Below are 22,761 nucleotides of genomic sequence, written 5' to 3' on the forward strand. Positions count from 1 at the left end.
AATTTCATCTTATTACGATCGCACAACTAAGAGCAGAGGTGCTGCTGTGAACACAGTGGGACTTTAAATCCAAACACTGCGCCACTATGGACAATTTGCACAAGGACACAGTTACATGTCTGCAACAGTAAAATGATAGACGGGTCTTTAATTCAGAGACTGGATGCACTGACTGCACTCGACATGAAACCATGACAACAGACCTCTTGGTATTATATTTTCCTTCTTGCCACACCAGCTTGGTAACTCCTCATATTTTTTACCATGGAGATGGCTGCATGAAGATTTGTTTTAAACTCAGAGAGTATACTGTTTGCACTCACAACAGCTTGAATCCTGCATCGTCTAGTAGTAAACTATATATTAGAGACTGTGGAGGAAGCATTTATCAGATGGTGTACTTGTAAATCTAAGGAATGGAAACATTTTATATTCGCTTACACTCCATTTTACATGTCCCATATTCTTCACCTAAGTTCCTTGAAACATTATAGTCCTTTATAAAAAAAAACTGGATTGAGCACATTTGCCGAAATGTAATTTTTTTTTCATACTTGAAAAAAGCGCCTCCAGAGACACAGAGGATATTATACGACTGTTTTCCCAGGCAATGCAAAACCCGTCCTTACTTGCAAATTGACTTTGACTTTCAAAATTGGTGGAAAGCTCCTCAACGAAACGTGGCACCTTGACACCTTCAGGCATACTTCAAAACCAAAAAATTCCCTAAACAGAAAAGATTTAAATCTATGCGGCTAGAATACAGAAAGTTCAATAACTCAAATGCGTTTCCAGTTTTTCCTCTTGTTCCTTGTGATATTTGATGTGTTACTGTTAACATAATTAAACCTACAGTTACAGTAACGTGTTAGGCCAAATTGAGAGGCTTCCTGCTGACACTCTGCTGCCCCATGTTGTGTTAAACCTTTGCAGCGCTGCACTGTGCAAACATGTTATAACAGTAAACTGTAAAAAAATTATTCACAAATACTGTTCGACACGGGTCAGGTTTGCTCTGAACAACCCGAGGAAAATCCGCTTTGGATCAAAACACGCTCTCATTAAACAGCCGCTTGCAGTGCAGTTTTTTTTCTTCTTTTTCCGCCTTTCATTAATTTGTTTTCTTTTCATCCAGGCAAGTTTGAATGTCATCCTGCATCATTACCGACAGCCAGAGATTATAAAGGATGAAGTTGAGAAGGGAGAGAGGAGGCGGAGGCAGACGGAGAGAGGATGATGGAGAGTGAGAGACAGAGAAACAGAGAGAAAGAGAGAGAGGGGAGATGGGGAAGATGGAGAGGGTGTGATGATGATGGAGAGTCAGAGAGGAGGTGGAAAGATGAAGATGGACTAACATGGCACTGCTGGCAGTCGAGCTGGACAGCGCGGTGCTCGAGATCACGCCACACTTGGAGCATTTCAGGAGCAGTCGGCTCCGCGCCTCCGCCGGGACACTTCAGGACATGTGCGCACACACACACACACACACACACATACACACACATGTAAACAGACATACACAAAACCATGTGAAGGGAGGAGAGGGAGGGAGGGAGGGAGGGAGTGGAAACACAAGTTCCAGTTACGTCGACAGGTGAATGAGCAGGTGTTGCAAAAGGAAACAAGAGGGAAAGTATAAAAAACACAAACAAAAGAGAGGGAGTGGTGGAAGAAAGAAAAAAAAATAACAGGGGGACGGGGGGAGAAAAAAGAAAGAAAGAAAGACAGGCAAATTAAAACCAGATCATAAAAATGTGGCAGCAATGAAGATAAAAAAACAGTCAGAATACAAAGATTGATTCAGAGCAAGTACAGAGAAGAACGTGAGAGACGGACATCGCAATGTTACAGCAGAGTCATGAGGACTAACAGATTACAGTGAGACAGACAGGAAGTACATGGAGCATCTCAGTCCACCGCCTGTGTGTGTGTCTGTGTGTGTGTGTGTGTGTGTGTGTGAGTGTGTGTGTGTGTGTGTCTCTTTTTTATCTGTGGGACTGTGCACAATGAAGCTTCAAAGAAAAAGACTCCTTTGGTTGTTTACTTACAGTTGACTACTCAGAAGGACAGAAACAGCTTGTGTATGTACATGTGTGTGTGTGTGTGTGTGTGTGTATTGCGAGTGAAGAATGATGGGGGCCATGCACGGGCTATGCTACATTAGCGTGCCATCACAGCTCATTGCCTTAGTGCCAGCCACATCCCCACGGCTTCATAAGGAAATACATTACGCTAATGACAGCCTGTCCTGTTAGCAACACTACCAACTATTGTGTGTGTGTGTGTGTTTGTGTGTGTGTGTGTGTGTGTGTGCTTGACTTCGATGCATTCACTCCTGGAAACCTGAGAGGAAATGTGCTTAATACTCAAATAACACCGAGGACACTTTTTCCCGTAACAAAGGAGGGTTCCACTTGTTTGTGTGTGTGTCAATGTGTTTGTACACATTAGCTGGTTTAATCTTGGTTGCATCAGCGGGCAACAAAAGCCAATCAACCCCCCCGAGGGCCAATCTGCACCGTTAACCCTTGCGGCGACGCAGAAATAATCAATTTCAATTTGTGCGAGGAGACAGACACGGTGTGTGGAGGAGAGGAGAGGAGAGGAGAGGAGAGGAGAGGAGAGGAGAGGAGAGGAGGAGAGGAAAGGAAAGAAGAGGAGACAGGGAAAACAATGGAATCAATAGGTATGGAAATGAAAACATGGATTTGCTTGCGAGAGCTGTCGCTGTCTCTACCCGTCGGATTAGTATAAAATGATGAACTGGATGCATATGCATGCGTGTACTACACTCGCAGCACGCGTACAGCGGGCGAATCATGTGTGTGCATGTTTGTCTGGCGGTTTTAATCCACATAATCCCAGTGTTTACAGTGTATAATTATGTTTCCATGTGCCGTCGATCTTCACATCCACAGCGTTCACCTTATGACACGCACGATAGATGGAAACCCTGTGTTCATAGGAGCTATCGTGATGGATGAGAGAACTCACAGAGCAACAGAACGCAGCAGATGTCTTGCCGTTTTGTTGCCAAATTGAATTGTGTGTACTTTTTTTGTATATGCGATGCACAGGTGTACAACTAGATGTGTGTAGAGAGGCGCCTGAAAGCAGGAGAGCTTTTTGTCTCCCCGAGTTTGTGTCTGACAACGAGGAGGAAATTATATAACGCAGAGAGCTGAAGTCAGGTCCCACCAAGAACTGTGTGGATTGATGAGGAAATGGCATGTGTGTATATTTGTGTGTGTCTGTGTGTGTGTGTCTGTGTGTGTGTGTGTGTGTGTGTGTGTGTGTGCAGAGGGTTTTAGGGAAATTAACTCACCCTGCTCGCTGCTTTTTAGACTTGTCGGAGATGCCGTCTCGAGACATGAGCTTGTTAAACACCACGATTCCAATGAGCATATTCACCTGAGAGAGAGAGACAGAGAGAAAGAGAGAGATGGGAGAGAGGGGTCTGATCAGAATCACAGTAATAGACCTGGCTGCCGTCAGGGATTCGGCTCACGATGGCGGCTTTGCTTTACTTCTTTTCTCGATGTTTCCGCTGATTGTAGATGACTTATTAATTGTCTCACATACGTACAGACTGAAAGTGACGGTGCTCTTGCCTGCAGGCCGACTCGTTTCCAGCTCGTCTCCATGAGGTTTTTAAAGCACAGAGCGTGCAGTGCACAAATCCCCAAGTCCACAGCTATTACTTACAGAAAATCTTTAATGTTTGCCCTGATGAAAAACTAACGGCTAAGATATCTAAAGAGGTCGAGCAAAATCCCTAAACACTGTATACGACATCCTCCTACTCTTGTACACAGATTTTTTAACGTTAACTTTAAACTTTTAAAGTTAACCTACATTGGAAGGACTTATAAGCTAAATTGACTCCATCTAACCAGGATACATAGCCACTAACTTTGCAACATGATTGGAGTTTTTGTTGAAGATTTTTCCTCCTTAGAGTGAAAAAAAACGTATACAACAGGAAACAGAAAAAACAGAGAAACCTGACATCGTTTTTTTTTTTTTCATTTCCACATAAACTGACCTCACCCCCATCACTTCATATTTCCAGGGTTATTTTCCAAATGGCTGCCTTCTCTCTAACATTCATCCATAACTGAGATATGACAGCTTATGACATTTCTGGAAACAGGCCTATTAGATTGTATTAGTTGTTGTGACCTTTGGGTAAGTGCTGCCGTTCTCAGAAAACTGCCAATGTGCAATAATCACTTGAAGCATTTTTTTTTTCCATTTGTGGGGAACACCTTCAAAATATAAGAAAAAGAAAAAAAACATTGATCGCTTCTCATCCGGGCTCCTAATGAGAAACCCGTAGCTAAGCTGGTCAAACATCTGGCCGTACTGACCCAGTGATACAGATTCTATTAGGCACACACACACACACACGATCCGAGCCAAGGGTTGCCACGTGCAGACCTCTTCTGCTCTCAAATCCCAGCCCATCTGGGAGATTTCCGATGCTGCATGGCAACATGTTCTTAATAATCCATGATTTCCGACATTCCCTACAACTCTCCCCTCCAGTGTTCCTCTGCAGAGGTTCTTCTAAATCACTCATCTGTTTGTGTTGTCTAGCTTTTCAGTGCCGAGGTGCATCAGCAAGGACAATCTATCACAACCCCTGCTGCAAACTGTTCCTGCAAGGGATTCCTTTTCCTCATCGAGGTCCTAAACTGAATGTCTGCTTGGATTCCTTCCTTCATCTGTCACCAACAGAGGCCTCCAGCCGGGGCAAGGAAAATCTCCTTTATAGATATTACACACACTTGCAAGAAATCCCAGGGAAAGAGCTGAGTGGTTGAGAAGTTCAAGTCTGACTTTCATGCGGTCAGTTGAAATTCCAGTTTCTGCAGCTTTTGCAGAAGCCGGATTTAGACTTGAAGCCTCTTCCTGTGCCGCGTCTAATGGTACCGTACATCTGGCAGCTTTTTACACTTCTGCTGGAAACGCTCCCTGTGAACTCCTTCCCTCTCGTGTGCTGCCGCTGACAACTACCTACGATGTGCCAGATAGCGCTATTGTCATGCCAGTGATGTCTGGCCACGGCTCTGTGAGTCAGCATCGGCCTGCTCTGCTATTTGCCCAGGGCCAGGTTCATTAATTAGAGAAGAGTCCTGTGGGAAGGTCTGTGTTTCTCTGCCCGACGCCCCGCTCTCATTACAGCTGTTTGTTAGAGTGGGGCCCCGGCAACAACACCGGGGGGCTGGGGACCATCACGTAACAGCTGGGGCGTGGAGCGTACAGTGCATCAACATTCTGGAGGCAGAAAAAATGAAGGAAAGTTGGACACATACCAACAAACGCCAGACACTGATAAACAACTTACAAGAACAAATGTCCTTCGGCCCTGCAAGGCAGCTGCGAGCTTTGACTTTTCAAACATAAAAGTTAGTAGAAGCTAAACGTAATTTTTTTAAACGTAGATTTAAACATCCCAACCTTGTTGGTGATTTAATTTGAATTTCCCTGATTGTAGGTCAAACAATTTGAATTAAATAACAGTTCATATTTTCACCTAAAGGATAAATACAGATTCTTGGCTGCTAAAGGCAGTGTTTTCTGACTGTGTAGCCTTTGAATGTATCATTTTAATTGGGATTATGTAATACTGTGCTGTACTATACTCTACTGTGACTTTGTCTGATCCATGCTTCTCTTCTGACATGTAACATCTAACAATGAAAAAAGGTTAACACACAAACGGACACTTTAACAAAACAACAACACAGCCAGTTTCACCAGGGTTAGCTAGGCAAGCAACGTTTGACCTGTCAAAGCTCAAAATTAACATCAATCCCTTACCCTTACCCTAAATCCTAAATCTGATCTCACAACAGTGTTCTGTCCCATCAAAGATCTGAAATTGCCATTATTTTTGTTATGCAGGATCTGAATTTGCATGTTGTTGTTGGCTTGTCAGTGAGCAGAAGATCATTTTCCTCTTTGGTGGACATGAAACTTAAATTCTATTCTATTCTGTCAATTTCGTGTGTGACCATGTCCTATTGGGAAAGTATTGGTCTCGTCAAGCAGAGCCGGCAGCACACATTTGCAAATGTGTGCGGGAACTGTATTTAAACATTAGAAAATGACTTCAACACTCTTTCCTCCCTAAGTGTTAAGACTAAGCAGTAACACTGCGACTTATATTGCCTCACTTGATTTGAAGACGTCTCCTAATCACCGATATGTGTGAAGACGGGGAGTTGAGGTGTAATGTGGGGCAATTCAAATAGTCTCCACGGAAACAAACGAAAATCCGGCGACAACCAACTCCCACCGTGTCGGATTTGATCAAATCACTGTCGCGGGTTAAAGTTCAACGTGTGCAACATGGGTATCAGCTCATATACCCAATTATCTTGATTGACACGATGTGTTAAGGTGAACAAGTTGTCAGATGTCCTGGCCGTAGATCCACATATTCTAGTCCTCCATCAACACTAATGTCAAATACCTCTAAACCCATATAAGGGTCTAATTTTGCACGACTGTCAGTGGTCCGTTCGATTCCCCTGTTGCACATCACAATTACACACACCTCTAGACTTAATTACACCACCTCCATGTTTCATATTTATGAAATTTACAACACCCAAGCCATTTCTTTGTGTTCTCTTTTGTTGCTATTATATCAATATTCATCCATCAAATTAATCTTCAGCTTTCTGCTAATCTCAGAGGTTCTGCAGCACTGCTTACCTATGGGTATAAGCCACAGCACACCGCTGGCAGAAGCAATTACCCCAAAAATCCAGACTTATTAAACTTAGTGGTGAAAATATTCACTTTGGGATTCATTAAGAGGAAATTAACTAATCCTAGAAACAGCCACAGACAGCAGCCACAACAACAGCTGGATAACACACTGCTGAGATGCTACTAATGCCCTCAGCAGGACAATATACAGCTATATTTACTTGTTCATGATTATATCTGTTTTATAGCTGTTAAAAAAAGGCAAACACAGGCAAATTTTATCTTAATTGTGGCGCAGACTGTTAGTCACATATTTGTCTGAAAATAAATTGTTTTAAATAAAAAAATCCGCCTTAAATCTGCTGGGTACAGTGACTCATACCTGAAAAGTACTTATGAGTGAGAGCTGTAGCTGCCGGGTAACAATTCAGTCCAGACATGTGTTGCAACTCCTGTCTGCCGGAATATATTTTGCTTGTTGAGCTGACATTTTCAACTCGAGGATCAAAGTTCTCGACTCATCATTTTGTCGTGTACACCGCGGGTGTGTGTGCTCACATGTGCAGGTGGGAGTGAAGGGAAAGGGAAAAAAATCTCAGAGGTCAACAGGCAGCTGCTTTGAAGCTCACTCGCTCGGAGGCCAACTTAGCAAAAACATTTGTAGGGTTATTCGATGTTACGGGTGAGACAGGGAGGCTGGCTCTGCTGAAAAGTGAGGGAGTCTCGGGTTCTTAGAGAGAGAGAGAGAGAGTGAGAAAAAGATTGGGCAGACTCACCAAAACGATGACGGCAGCAGGTCCAACGAAGGCATAAAGCAGGCCGCCCTCCAAGGATAACCAGCAGCTGGAGGATAAAGAAGTGCAGAGAAGACTTTTATGCAGGAAAAGGTATAAACAGAAATACTGCATGTAAAATATCACTTCACCACATTCAGGTCAAGCCTTTCACATTCTGTGAGTTCTGAAAGCAACACGATATAAATGTTCTGTAAAATGTCTGTGTTTTTATAGAACATTTCCAGTGTTGATGTCGACTCAAAGCGTTTTACAGAAGTTCTACCATACACACATACACACAGATTCACAGAGTGCATCTATATGCAGCACCATCACTAATACATTACTAATACACTACCGGGACAGCCGACAGGGCCAATTTAAAGTTCAGTATCTTGCCCAGGGTCACTTGGGCATTGATCTAATGACCTTAAGGTTAGTGGACAACCCACTCTACCTTCTGAGCCACAGCCACCCAAAGAAACTTTTAAAATATCAAGAATTCTAAACTTTCAAGTAGAGTAAAACTTTTATGTAACTTTCACAGAGCAGCAGAGCCCTCTGCAGACACCAGTTTGAGCGATAAATTGGTTTTCATGTAGAGAAAAAACTAAACCTATCCATCTGTTGAGTCAAGCATTTACTGCAAAGTCACTTAAACACAACTCGACTGTGGATATTACCCATGATCCCTGAAAAACTGAATCAGAATAGCTGCTGCTGTAACAAATCCACGAAACTCTGTTTGGAATTCTTCAAGTTTTAAATGTTGAGAGATAAACTCAGTTTTTTTAATGACTTCTAAATCTTTTTTAACGATCTACAGTTCAGCACAACTCTTGAACTTGCTGGTTCAGATTCTGGCGATTTTGCTGTGACAATTTTTTTGCAGGAAATCGTACCCACTCACCAAAGTTACATGGAGCATGAAACGGCGTTAAGTGGCACCATTCTCTCTTTTCCAAGTCAGCGAATCATTGAACTCATTTTGAAGCTGTTGTTTTAAGGTGTGAAAAAGTTGCATCGTGTTGCTTTAACCACAGCAACCAATTAAATAACCCATCTACTGGAATGGCCTCAGTGAGGGATGCAGCAGTCATTGCCATGGGTAGGTAAGTGCCTGTTTCTGTAAATATTGCCCTCAGTGCTGAGCAACATTATTATGCTCCCCACCTAAAACACTGCTAATGGTCTTTGGTGTGGAAGCTACTGAGAATTAACAGGTTTAAATGTGTCCTCTGGTGATGTCATCAGAGCAAACTGAAACCCCACTGTTTCTCTTAATTGCTGCTCAATAAAAAGGGAGCGCAGGAAGAAAAGCACACAGCCCAAAAGACTCATAGAGTCCTCATGCTAATGAGATGTTAAGTAAAGAGGAGGGAACACATTTGTAATCATCGTTCACATGTTTCCCTTCAGCCTGATACGCCATTGGCCGGATGCGCTTTTTTTTTTCAGAACGTAAAGAGTAGAAAATAATCTCAGCTCTATCACTGATTTTAATCTTACGGCCATGAAATAACAAATTTTTCAATCAGCATCACACAAAATCCACATGAACACCAAGTTGCAACGACAACAGGCGTTATTAGGTTTGTACATGAGTTGCTCAGTTGCTGATATCCTCATCGGACAGTTTGATAATTAACGTGCATACATTTAAATGTCTGTATACGCCTGAAACACCTGACACTTTGCAGGGCATATCCCAGCGGACCATTCAGATCATCATTTTAATTTTTGTATCAGTTGCAGATGATTCTGTTGAAGCAGATTGAGCTTGAGGGCTTTTGACCGTTGAACTCTTATAAATGATACCTCAAGATGTTTTCTCCTACTTCAGAGTCCCTGAGGTGTAAAATCTATTTCAAGTTTTCCTCTCTTTCTCTAAAATTGCTTTGCAGTCGTTTAATGTGTCTCAAGTATAACATTAGTCATATTCAAGGCGTAATGTCAGTTGTGATCCCCTCCTGCAACTGACGTTTATAACACTATCTCATGTCCATTAAATTAGGACAAACAAGTACGTGTGTTCATTTTGCCAAGTGCATGCTGGGAGATTAATTCGTTTATCTGTGATAGAATAAGTGCGTATAGAAATTGGATGGATAGATGGATTGATGGAGAAGAGATAATGTGTCATCCTGGTTAAACAGATTCAGCTTTTTGTGGCAAAGCTGGCCTTCATTTACTGACTGAAAGACCATCTCCTTTGCATTAGCTACTGTATAAAATAAAACTGAGCCTGAATCCTTTATGGAGGTCATCATCTCAAACAGCAAAGGGAAAACTGGAGAGCACTCTACGCTCATCCAGCTTTCAGCTCATCCAAGTGAGGTACAAAACCTGCTGTGGTACTCACTAGCTGGCTGTGCCGTAACCTCTTGCCCTGGTGAAACCCACCGACACTGCTACAACGAGGGCGGGAAGACCTGCAGAGCAACAGAGAGAGAGAAACATCAAAAAAGGCGAGACAACGGATAACAGCGAGACCGAAGAGTGGCGGTGAAGCATGTTGGCCAAATTAGCCTCTCCAGCGTGAACAACTCCATATGGTTCTTTCAATTCAGATGCTAAGCAGCCGTGCGATAGTATGTAAGACGTGCATGTGTGAGTGGAACCGATGGAGAGCTCTGCAGGTAAGCCTGTGGGCTCGGCATGCGATCCCTGACATGAAGGTCGAGCTACAGGCGTGAAAAATGGGCTCTGATTCAAGTTCCTCACGGGGATTGTCGTCTTGTGTACACTGACGCCGCCCTGTGTGACCCACGGGGTGTGCGTAATGCAGAGTGTGTGAGCAAGTGACGCTGATGGAGTTCATAAAAATGTGAGATATTGCTCGGAGTGGTCAATAAGTCATGCATTAATTAGCTAAATCAAGCAATCTGTGTGTGTGTGTTTGAAAATGAGAGTGAAAGAGAGTGAGACTGGGTGTCACAGAGCGCGTGCCAAAAAATAGAAGGAAATATGTTGGGCCTGTAATGACTTTGTCTCTGAAATATTCATGTAATTAACAAAGCTGTGATTATGGCTGCAAATGAAAAGCAATTAGATAAAAATCACGTTAACATTAACACGTAAGATGGTGAGGAGCCAGGCCGGTCCCCTAACTAGCATGTGCAAACTTTCAATTAGACCAAACAAAAACATAGATCAATCGCACTCACTGACATGCAACACAGTAAACACATGTCAACACGTCAAGGCATCGCGCTAATCTGACCGAGATCCAAACACACGCTGAATCTCCTGTTTCCATGGCAACCGATTCCAATCACTTCGTTTGGGAAGAAAATTGCAAAATGGACGCGAGGAGGATAAACCGCTTGATCCTCATCACCGTCTCGTGCATTTCACCAACATTTGTAAGTCTATCGTTCAAGTTGTACAGCTGCCACACACAAACACACACACACACACACACACACAAGCCCTAACACACACACATACACACACACACCCACTATGTCAGTATCTCTCTATCTGCGAATGTACAACATCTATACATTCTCCCTGCTCTGTATCAGGTAAGGGCATCAGAGACTTGGCAGATTAGACTGGTGGGATCAATATCAAGTGAAATGAACAGATGAACAGACGGTGTGTGTGTGTGTGTATGTGTGTGTGTGTGTGTGTGGCGGTTGGAATTTCTAAGGCTATCTCGAAGCATCTTGCCAGTGTTGTGCAGATGTTATCAAATGTTTTGATTATCCCAAAATATCCATAGTGACGGTTGCCTCAAATTGTACAGCCAGTGAAAGGGCAGTGTAACAGAGCGGCATAGAGGCTGCGTGGCACAGAAGTGTGGGGTGAGATCACCTTCACACAATGACTGTACACTGTCTGTGAGTGTGCACGTAAAAAGTCATCTCGAGCTTTGGCTGTTTTTGATTAAATAACATTTGGAACTGCAACGAGTGTCTTTAATTCTAAATGAAACTAAATACTGTAATTAGCGAATTATCACATAGCAAAGGAAAAATGGGACATAGATGAGGTTGTTAAGCATAATGCAACAATTTAAAAAACACTGCCACATAATAAATCTGTTACATTGTCATGTAAAATATGTCGGGTCTTTCTGCTGCCTCTGATCAATTTTTGTCGCACAACAGTGCACCCGATTCACGAAGGCGTCTTCATTTGCCATGCTGACAATCCTCTGGCACACATGGGGCCGAGGCAGACGGTCTACATTTCTAACAGCAGCAGCAGAAGCCACCAAAACACAAACGAGCAGATGAATTTCACCGGGCCACTTTCTGACGTTTGAAACTAAACACCGAATTTAAAACTGAGCTCGATGCGGCCATTGTTGGTGTGAGGAAGTGCCTTGCGATGAGGATGCTCACCCCAGCCGAGGCACAGGAAACGCTTGCGAATGAGCCGCGACCTCATTTTGCCAATGACGGCCAGGTAGGACTGCCACGCTTCTGTCAGCACCCAGCAGAAGGACGCCAAGAAGAAGAAATGCAGGAACGCGGCGGTCACAGTACAGAGGCCCTGGAGAGAAGAGAAAGAGATAACACAGTTGGAGACGTTTTACAAAAAAGCTTTTACAAAAGTTGTGTGAAAGGTCTCAAAGTGGCTCATCCAGTCAGCAGAGGACAACGAAAACTAACAAAAAAATAACCAGGGGAAAATGGGAAAAGGGAAGTCTGCTGAAGACTGCAATGTGTAGAATTATGGGAGTCGGACTCTACATGTGTTCCTGGTGTGTATCGATACTGACCACCACGCACAGCTATGTCAGACAACTCTGAGTGCTCTGTGCCAGAAGCCTCCCCTTGAGAGCTCTACCGAAAACACCATGTCTGCTGATGAACCCTGTGCTTTCTCTTTGATGCTTTTGTTTCCAGTCTTTATTAAAGGCTTACTCTCCAGCAGCATCCCATGGCTATAACACGTGTATTGACTAGGTTGCCTGCCAAAATGCAGTTTCAGAGCACTAGAGGAGATTTTTTTTGTGTTTTTCTTCTTCCTATTTGTGCATCAGCGGCTCACCTTGCTAAGCGTTTGAGATTGTCCAACCAAAATCAACAAATTGGAGGCCAGGATGGAGAGGCAGAAATTCACCAGGATGATCGATCTCTCCGAACGGATGTACCTACAGGGAGGAGAGAGAGAGAGAAAGAGAGACATGATGAGAAGTACTCATGTCAGATTGATGGACTGAACAGCAGCTCTTTTGGACGTTGGAGTTATTAGCTTTGCCATCTGTCCTGCGTGTTACCCAAAAACAAATAATCTCCACCCCCTGCTGCATTCGAACCATTTGTTCCGTGGGCCTCACAGCGGTTTTTGGCACATCAGAGGACACACATGTAGTTATAGCATGACGACCATGATGTACGTGTGCGCTATGTACATGCGTGGGTTTGTGTGTTGATACCTCCAGAAGGCAGCGTAGATTAGCAGCAGGATGAGCAGGGCTGAGCAGGAGACTCCACAGCCTACCATCAGGGGCACGGAGGGTATGCTGGAGGGACCCATGTCCTGGAGAGAGTGATGGGAGGGGAAGAGGAGGAGCAGAGAGGGGAGATAACGGTTAATAATTAACACAGCATTTTATCCTTCAGATGTAAATAGCTTGAAACACCCAAATATGATTTACTAAATTTGTGCTCAATTGAGTATTGCAGTTCTCGGTTTAGCTTTTATTCCCACAATAGCCATTCTACTGATGGGTGTTGCAAATTAGCATGTGCTATGGACACATGTTACTTGCATTGGATTGCTGTGTCTCCATGTAAACGGCCCCTGGTATATAAACAATATATAATACATAAATAATCCGGTGGCCAAAAGATACAAAATCCTGTGATACTATATTTTCCATTTGAAACAACCACAAAAACATAACAGGTAAGCTTCCATGGTAGATATATGTGTGGAGGAGAGTGAGGAGTCCAGTTACTGTGCTGCTGCCTTTACAGCCGGCACATTTCCAGCTTTGCACTTACAGTATGTATTAACTGTTACACTCCCATGGTTATAATAATTTGGTAGTCCCCTTTTTAATGATAGCATGCTAATTATATGCAATTACCTTTAATTAGAAATACAACAGACTGTGAGATGGAGCCAAGTAAAGAAGCATAATTAAAGTACTCTGAAAACAACAATGTCATGAAATCAAAAAGCGAACAAAAACATATGCGAAATAAACAATGCATTCTAATCTAAATCTTAAGACCAGAAAACTGTGTGCAACAGACTACACAAATAAGTTATATTCTCTAAAGCCTGGATTTCCTTTAATTCCTGCTTTGCTCCTTCCACCTTTTGCTTCTACAAATAAAGTGAACAAAGACTGCAAATGTGTTTCTCCCTCCTTCATTCCCCTTAAAAGGTTTAAAAGAGGGACATTAGTCCATTGGTGAGGACCGAAGGTCAGTATACACAGTTTTATCCACAAAAGTTCCATGACCTGTATTTGAAAATCCCCTCTGTCCTGTCAAATGTCTTCTCCGCATCAGAGGAGAAAGTTGCTGCTGCAGTGCTGTCTCACCAGCTCATCCATATGAGACCATGTGAGGTTGTTTTAGGTTGACCTCCTCTTCACAAATCCTACCTCGCCATCATGAAGACTATCTGGCAAAAATATTCTCAAGCCTCTTTGCCGGGACTTTAGTATACACTTAACAATCCACACTGACTAAACTGACAGGCTGAAAACTGCCTAGGCTCAATGGATCTGTATCCTTTTCGGGGATCAATGACAGAGCTTCATTAAATGTATTTGGGGGCCGCTCTCCTGAAATTGGCGCCGGATAAAGATTCGTCAAAGTAGGTGCCAGCATGTCAATATGTTTATTTATAGTGCTCCGATGGGAAGCCGTCTAATCCTGGAGATTTCGCGAGTTTCACGAGTTCAATGTCTGGTCTAACTTCTCATTTCTCAATAGAGGCATCCAACTCACAGCACTTCTCCACATTACTGTAATGTGACTTTTCCAGCATTACAGACCTCATTATTGCTACTATAGTTTACTGCTCCTTTCTGTGACTCTCGCATGAAGACTTACTCAAGAATCAAACCAGCTGCCAAAGCAGAGAATGCACTTAGAACCTGTAAGAAAGATTCATCCGTCCATTATCTACACCACTCAAAGCTTAAAGGCTCACTTATCCTCTACGTTAGATTTCTATTATGGAGATGGACGAGGCCTTCTTCCTGTACTCTGAGTTCATTCCATCTGTATTTGTGCACGTCTTCTGAAAGCGTTCGGATATGTGTTGCTTTGCGTGGGTTCAGGGACTAGCAATCATTTTTCTCTTCCTTCTAAAGAGCTACATTATCCCAACCTCCTCCACCATCGACATGCATGGAGGTAAGGGGGCAGTGACAGTCACACCATTTGAAACTGACATATCTCTTTTCATACGTTAAGGCAGCATAAGTGTTCTGTAAGGGTCAATGGGGGCTGGAGGCGCTCTATGGCATTTATTTAGTCGTATTATATACTATAATAGTAATATTATACCATTGCAGAGAGCAAAAAAACACGGAAATGTCGGAGTTGGAGAAAGAAAAAGGTGTATTGATCCAGCCACCTCAATCAAACCTTAAGTCAAGTAAATAGTGCCAAAACGACATAGAACATAGGATTTGTGTCCACAGCAGTGATATATATAAAGTATATATGAAAATGAAATGGAATTTTTATATATGTGCACTCTGCTCCTATTTAGACCCATTGTATCACTTAAATAATACGAGGGTAAACACGACCAAAGCACATAGTTAAACAATTCAGGTCATGATATACAACACACCTGCACTTTGTTTCTCTCCCGAGGTTCTTTTGAAAGGAGGAAGAGCAGACAAATGAAGCTGCGTGGAGAGCATGCACCCCACTGTGCCCAAAAGGAGCTTGATGTTTGGCCTGCCTTTAAATTCTCAATCACACAATTTAACTCAATTTACCTCCTAGGGTGGCTAGCGTTCGCTTTCATCTCCAAGATTTAAACACACACAAACAAACACACACACACACACACACACACACACACACACACACACGCACAAACACACACACACTGCCAAGGTGTCTTGTGCTCCAAATAAAGCACATACTCACACACTAAGGCACGTCCAGGGAGTTGTGCCAAGTAATCGAAAGTCAGTAGTTAAGCCGCATGAATTGGGTGTGTGTTGCTATTCAGGATGAGCTGACGGCAGAGGAAGAAAGCAAGAGAGAAGACTCCAGAGGAGAATAAAGAATGCAAACTCAAAAGGAGGAGTAGGAGAGCAAGTCAGACAAAGAGATGGAGTGGGAAGAGTTAAGCACAAGCAAGAGAAAGCGAATAGTAGGAGGGGGAAAGACGGAATAGATAGGGAGAAAGAAAACGAGAGAGAGTCAAAGCCTCCCTTTCAGTGGTTTTCCTCGGCCCATCAAAGGAAGTCAATTTCTCGTAGGGGAAAGCCAAATAGGCTGGAATACCAATACGGTGCACATGCGAACACACTGGGGAGAAAAATGGAGGTGAGGCAATCAAAAGCGCCTTGTAAGAAAGGAGGAGACCCACAGAAAAAGAGAACAAGGGATATGACAAGCATGTGCATCTAGTGGGAGGCCTGGGAGGAGAGTGATAGACAAGATGCTCTGTTTGATATAATGTTGAGTGGAAGGTCAAAGGAAATGCAGGCATTTGTGTTCTTTCTTGACGGATCAAACATGAAGGATCCACAGGGAATGGCAAGAAGCCTATTGCATTTATTTTTCTCTCCGTCACTTTTGTAGTAGTAATGGGATATATTATTCACTTGTTTGTAATTTTACCTCAAAGTATACATCCCCAAATTGTCTCTCAGCTCTTCATCGTGTCACTCTGTTAAACGGTGATGTCTTAATTGGTAAAGTAAGATTATGAGTGCGTGATGAGACTTAGTGTCTAATTTCACAACCTGGAAGGGATGAAAATACACACATACACATACACCCTGTCCTAAATAGATATAGTGATATAACACTGCACTCGGCGGACATGTGTGTCTGTGTTTTTCTCTGTGCGCATTGTGAGAGAAAAGAGAAAAACAGGGAATGAGAGAGAGAGAGAGAGAGCGAGAGAGAGAGAGAGAGAGAGAGAGAGAGAGAGAGAGAGAGAGAGAGAGAGAGAGAGAGAGAGAGAGAGAGAGAGAGAGAGAGAGAGAGAGAGAGAGAGAGAGAGAGAGAGAGAGATACCAGATTAGAAAGAGTGTGCTGAGGCTCTGCTGTATAAGGCCAGGCTCCCCTGGGCAGCTTGGCTACCATGTGATGGAGAAGATAGCTATTTTCAGCTCAGGAAGTTTAACCTACTTATCTCCTCTCACTGACACTCCTCCTCCCTCCACTCCCACTGATCCTTCTACCATTCCCTCCCTCTCCGTGTCTCCCATTCTTCCCCCACTTCCTCCCTACTGTATATCTGAATGTCTGAGTCACCCCTCAGCATTAAAGTCTCCTCTTTTGACCCAAGGTCCATTTGTGCATTACTGCTTCTATTCCATTAAATCCTACATTTCCATGTGTCTATTACTTTTCTATTATTCTTCATCACTGCACTCACCAATCTACTCATACTGCGAATTTGTGTAATATCTCATAGTCCAATGTTGTGTACTGTGTAATCCTGAAGGACTTGGAAACTTATAGATCTATTGAATATATTCGCATCACAAAAATATCAAATATTTTGTCAAGATATGAATGGGCATATAAGCTAGCACCTCTGTGAGGCTAAACTTCGGCACTGATAGGCTGTTAGCATGTTAGCATACCAACAATGCTGATGCCAACATGTTAAGCTATGTTAAAGCACGTATAATCATTTAAATATTCCCCCTTTCAATTTAGAATTAGCATAGAATGTTTAGAAAGATGAACAATGCATCACCACTTCCTCCCACTATCCAGAAGTGAAGCCAAACTATACAGGATAAGAATGCAGCCAGCTTGCACTGAAGACGTTTTCAATCCAGGCCTCACCGATACACGCCCTTGAGCAATCGTAATTCAGTCTCAACTGTCAATCATGTTTCACCACTTTTATATACAAACTTTTATAATATCAAATAAGTGATCGAAACAAAACTAACTGAAAAATCGCAAGTTGACATACACCAGTTTGATAAGAAGAACCTAAAGTAAAAAATTATTTGTAAAAAATGTATTTATTTGTATTTTGACCTTTTAGTTGACCCATGTCCCAAGAACTAACATGGACAAGAAATTGATTCATGTCCTGCAGCCTATGTTCAGTTTGCTATAATCTTTTTTTAATATCAAATAACCATGTGAACAGTGTGTCAAAATTAGACGTTTCTGGGCCAATCTCTTTCTTAAGATGTTATGCAGAGTTATAACAACATCACATTATGCTTTTGCTTAACGTTTTTTTCACAGCCACAACAGCTTGTTGTCGGGAAAAGACAAACGCAATTTCAGGCATTTCATCAAACAATCAATATTGTATTTGGTTTGATGAGGCCATCTCACCCCCTATGCAATATGCAGGGTTTTGTGGTGTGTCTAACATTCTCATTTAGGCTGAGGAAATGTTATGCCCCTTGTGAAATGCTGAATAATTCTCGAAAAGGTGGCATTTACAAAATTCGAGGTATTTACCTCGGCGGTCGTTTGCTGCTATTTATCCCCGAATAGGAACAGGCACACAAATACACTATAGTACACATCCGCAGACCGTGGCAAGGCTTTACATATTGCTAATCTAGTGTTCCTGCAATTCGGTCGCATGTAAAGCCCTGACAGCACTAGGTAAACATAACCTGTGATATGCTTCAACTGAATCAATTCCGCAGACCCTCCAGGTTTCAGCTTGACAGACTCTGACTTCAGTGGCCTCAAGACAAGCCATAAGTCTCCTGTCAGTGTGTGACAACCTACAAGGCTGACATAGTGACTTAAAATGTAAAGTCATCATTTCAAGTGCTTGCCTTTTTTTTTCTATATAAGATTCAGGTTTGCAGGGCTATTTGAGGCTGAATGTAGAATATCAGCTACAGAGTAAAGCCCTGATCCAACAGAAAGTAAGAACATATGGCACCATACAGCATTTCTTCAAGGGATATCTAAAACCATAGGGACGGAAGCACTGCAACACTTACTGCAACACGTCTTGTTATTTCAAATCATAGAGTGTCTCCACTTCATCCCACTAGTCAGCAATGAAGCCAAAATATCCCGGTTATGAGAGCTGCCATCTTGTGCATTCGGACTTTGCTTCTCCAAGTCTCCCTAACTATCGGGGAATTGAGCTGTGGTAGCGAAGTATCGCTGATAAATGCACTCGACCAAAATTTAGTCAGTCTCAGCTGTCAATCAGGAAGCGTTATGCTATCCAGCTTAGCTAATCCGAACTAATCAAAGCCAAAAATGTAACAATCGAACATACACAAGAGCAACCGGACATGACAGAAACCAACTTTGAGAAAAATTAATGCGTACTTTGAGTTAAATACATAAAGTTGGTCAATGTCCTATCTGCTAACATGAAGAAGTCGGAATTTAAAATTGATCCTGCGGCCGGCCACCAGGTGGCGATAGATTGTGGGAAGCACCCATGTCATCCATCTTTAGAAACACTCTTTGGTCCACACAATCTTTGTCACATTTTAATTATGAGCTGACCAAAGGGGCATCATACCCTCGCAGCACAAAAAAAACACCAGAGCTGTTCTCAACCCCTCAATCAAATTGTTATCCTACACCCACACATCCGAAACAACATTGTCTACTCAATGTTAAACTATATCCAATTAGCCAGTAAACTTGTCCTTGCCACAACAACACTCAATCATTATGCATCTTCACAGGGAAACGCATCTAAAATATTTTCGATGAGGACACACTTACTTTCAATTAACGTGACAAAGGGATTCAAATATTTCGATGTGGATCCTGGCAAGGCTCCTCGTAAATTTGTCGCAACCCTCATCTTTTAATTGCAGTTGACAAGAACAAGATATTTGGATACTGCAACCTTGTAGTCTTCATCAAGGGAAGGCTTTGTTTTCTTTATGCAAGGTATGTCCAAGATGTAATATATTAAAATATGAGCTGCCATCTTGTGGCCCCTCATTCGTCCCCATCATCGCCTCACAGAACTGCAGGCAATAATAAGTCTAAATAATAGACTGAGCCCTGAGGTTCTTCCATCCTGATTAGGTGTCGGCGAACGCTAATGATAGCAGAAGAAACCCGTTGCAATCCATCTTAAGAAGAACCAGTCATTTCATGAGAATGATGGGGCAGTCAGTGTGGCAGGTAAAAGAAGCTGTGAGAAAGCACTCAGACACAATACTCACTTCACATGTTGTTCTTTTGAGAAAATTGCTTTGATACAGTAATTGGTTTCTAAATAATTTATGGAAACAGAGAAGGCGTCCCCTCTCTTCCGTGCCTGCTGTGGTATTCTTCATCTGCCAGCCAAAGGGTTTGTTTGTGCGCTCCTATAGGCCGACTGGATCAAGGTCTCACGTAGGGGTGTCACGATACCAAAAATTCAGTAGTCGGTGCCAAGACCAGTAAAAATTCGTTTTGTTATGTTAGTATCGAAAGGTATCGTAGGTATCGGTTCTCGTGACATCCCTAGTCTCACGTTCCGTTTGAACTACCAACCTTTTCAGCTCCCCTTCCCAATGTAGCCCAGCAAACAGGTGGGAAAGGGGCACTGTAATCAATTCCAACACAACTAGGACAGCAGCGGTATGTGCTGACAAAAATGATTTCAAAGAGGCATAAACTCGTTTGATTAACTGGAGACGCAAGATGTTAAACTGACTTTTATAAAGCCAATACCTCCGTCTATTCCAAATCCCATGATCCCAATGAGCGCGTTGAAAGCAATGAGTCCAGACGTATCCGTGGGGCTTGTATTCCCACTGCAGTCATTTTGGGAATTAAGTGGCTTGGCTTATTGTATGGCTTCATGACCTCACTCAATCAACTCTTTCTCTCTCTCTCCGCTGTTTCTCTAAAGTAACAACCTCTGTCTTGTGTCTGATAGTGAAGGTCTCTCCACGGACACACACCCTCACACACATACACGCACACACACGCACGCACGGAAATCTCAGAGGCTATTGAAAGTAAACAGGATTAACTGGCTATCCCTCACTCTACTGTAAAAAACGGCCTGTAATGGCAGCGCTGCTTCTAAATCCCCTCCATCGCCAAAACCCCCTCCCATACCTCCTTCTCCTCCCTTTTCTATTAAACATGGAGGTTAATCCTCAACCCCCCTTGTCCCTAGCGCCAAGGCCCAGGATAAGCTGTCAGAGCTGGGCTGCTGATACACAGCTCCACTCCAGCAGCCGCACAGCCTGGACACAACATATGAGTCCTCGTTTGTGTGTTTGTGTATTTTTTGCGTGAGCATGCATGCTTGTGTGTGTTTGTTTTTTAGTGCAAACATCCATACCTATAGTTGTCAGCATTGGCATGCCTGGATGTGGCTGGTTTTTATATATTTTTTTATGTGATGCCAAATTCAATCTGTCTCTCCCTCCTCTTTTGTAGAATCCAATTTCCGCCGGAATAAAAAGCTAACTCTGGAACACCCTAAAGCAACAAATTGCACTCAGCGCTGGCCACAACAGCTTCTGACTGAGGGCCATTGACACACAAACACTGACCCATACCTTCCGGTCCTCAGCAACTGGGTCTAATGGTTGGTACCAGAAAGCTGAGTGATGAATCGCTAATTACCAACATACTCTTCACAAATGTCACAAATGTCACAAACGTCAATGCGTTTTTTTCCCTCTTTTACTCGACATGGACGACCTGCTCGCAGCGCGTCGAGGGCAAAGTCAATATTGGTCGGCAGAGAGAGAGAAGTCCCGGGAACCAGGAATAGCCTCTGGAATGACCCGTTCAGCTTATAGGTCGCGGCTATCGTGTTTTTTTCCCATATAACGGGAATTAATGTTTCTCTGAGTTCTGTAATTGGTCCCTGACCCTTGTGGAGTAATTCAGGCTTTGAGGTTCAATAAAATAAATCATTAGAGTTGCTCACCTGAGGGCCATCACCATATTTTTGACCCTCTTTAGACTTCATGAAATAGAAAGGGGGGAGGATGGTGGGGTGGTAGGGAAGTAGAGAAGTGAATCACATAGAAGCCTACATGGTGTGCTTTAGATATTCTTTACAAGCTAGCTGGTTATTAGAGGCTGTCAGATACTTCTCAGTTGTACCGAGTTAGTGTGAATCTAATATTCAATCTCTTCGTGCTCTGTTTTGGGTCCCTACCAGTTCCTCAAGGTAATATCTGACTCTATAGTGAATAAATGTTCACCAACTGGTTTTTATCTTTGTTTGTCTGTTGTTTGTAGTTCTGTTGCTGAGGACAGCTCCACAATACAATAAAATGAACACTAGTCCTCACTGAAACTGGACAGAGGTACAGAATCAGGTGATAATATATCACGGGGTCATCACTATGAGTGACCGCTTGTCCATCGCCACACTGTTTGCACTTCATGATTTCATACTTAATTAAAAAAAGATCAATAATAGCCACTTTAAATACTTATAATGGTAATATAGAAATAGAGAATGGGTAAAACTAACCCGAGAACAAGCTCCACCTTTCAATTTACAGCTCTATAACACAAACCTCTCTGAGTACTGACTACCTTACATAAAAAACCTAAACTCTATCAATGCGGAGACACATCTTGTGTTTTTTCATGTTTGACGAGGAAGGTATGTAGACACAGGGACTTTAATGTCTTCCGTATAGCACTTACCAGTGCTATTGAGCAATGTGAACAGGTTACCCAGAAATAGATGTCCGCATAAGTGGCCAGCTCTTTATCTCAGCAACGCTGGTTGTAATGCATTATTACTTAGAGCAGAAATCTCCTTCCCATCTTACTCACTCACTCTCTCCCTCTTTGCTCTGCCTTCCAGCTGAGACCGAGCTGCCTTTTCTGTTTGGTTGAACATTTGTTCCCCTACACCCTCCATTCCTCACAATCACTTCCCATCTCTGTGACACCTGGAGTTCTCCTCCAGTGGTTAGGGATCTGCTTTACTGACTCAATTTTCTAAACTAACCATTAAGCGAGTGGGGGAGAGAAAATCTCTCGTTGCTCCTAGTGTGTAAAAACAAATTTAGCCAAACTCCATCTCCTTGCACTCCCTGATTATTTAATGTAATTACTGTCCTTGTGGGTATTGGGCACAAGTAAGCATGGAGACAAATTAACAGCCAAAGCTAAAGGGAACATGTTGCGACCACAGCAGTCAATGA

The 22,761-nt window shown here is 42.8% G+C and overlaps 1 protein-coding gene across 1 annotated transcript in view; it reads right to left on the reverse strand.

Moving 5' to 3' along the window:
* adgrb2 (adhesion G protein-coupled receptor B2) overlaps positions 1-22,761 on the reverse strand; it is a 152,190-nt gene that overhangs the window by 33,852 nt on the left and 95,577 nt on the right. Inside the window, exons 16-22 of the mRNA XM_061092573.1 lie at positions 12,892-12,995; positions 12,504-12,606; positions 11,852-12,002; positions 9,862-9,931; positions 7,500-7,566; positions 3,326-3,411; positions 1,356-1,454 (exon numbers count right to left, since the gene is read on the reverse strand). Coding sequence (XP_060948556.1) covers positions 1,356-1,454; positions 3,326-3,411; positions 7,500-7,566; positions 9,862-9,931; positions 11,852-12,002; positions 12,504-12,606; positions 12,892-12,995 — 680 coding nt within the window. The remainder of the gene's footprint in view (positions 1-1,355; positions 1,455-3,325; positions 3,412-7,499; positions 7,567-9,861; positions 9,932-11,851; positions 12,003-12,503; positions 12,607-12,891; positions 12,996-22,761) is intronic.

Source organism: Limanda limanda, chromosome 19 (assembly GCF_963576545.1).
Source record: "Limanda limanda chromosome 19, fLimLim1.1, whole genome shotgun sequence".
NCBI classification, from domain to species: Eukaryota; Metazoa; Chordata; class Actinopteri; order Pleuronectiformes; family Pleuronectidae; genus Limanda; species Limanda limanda.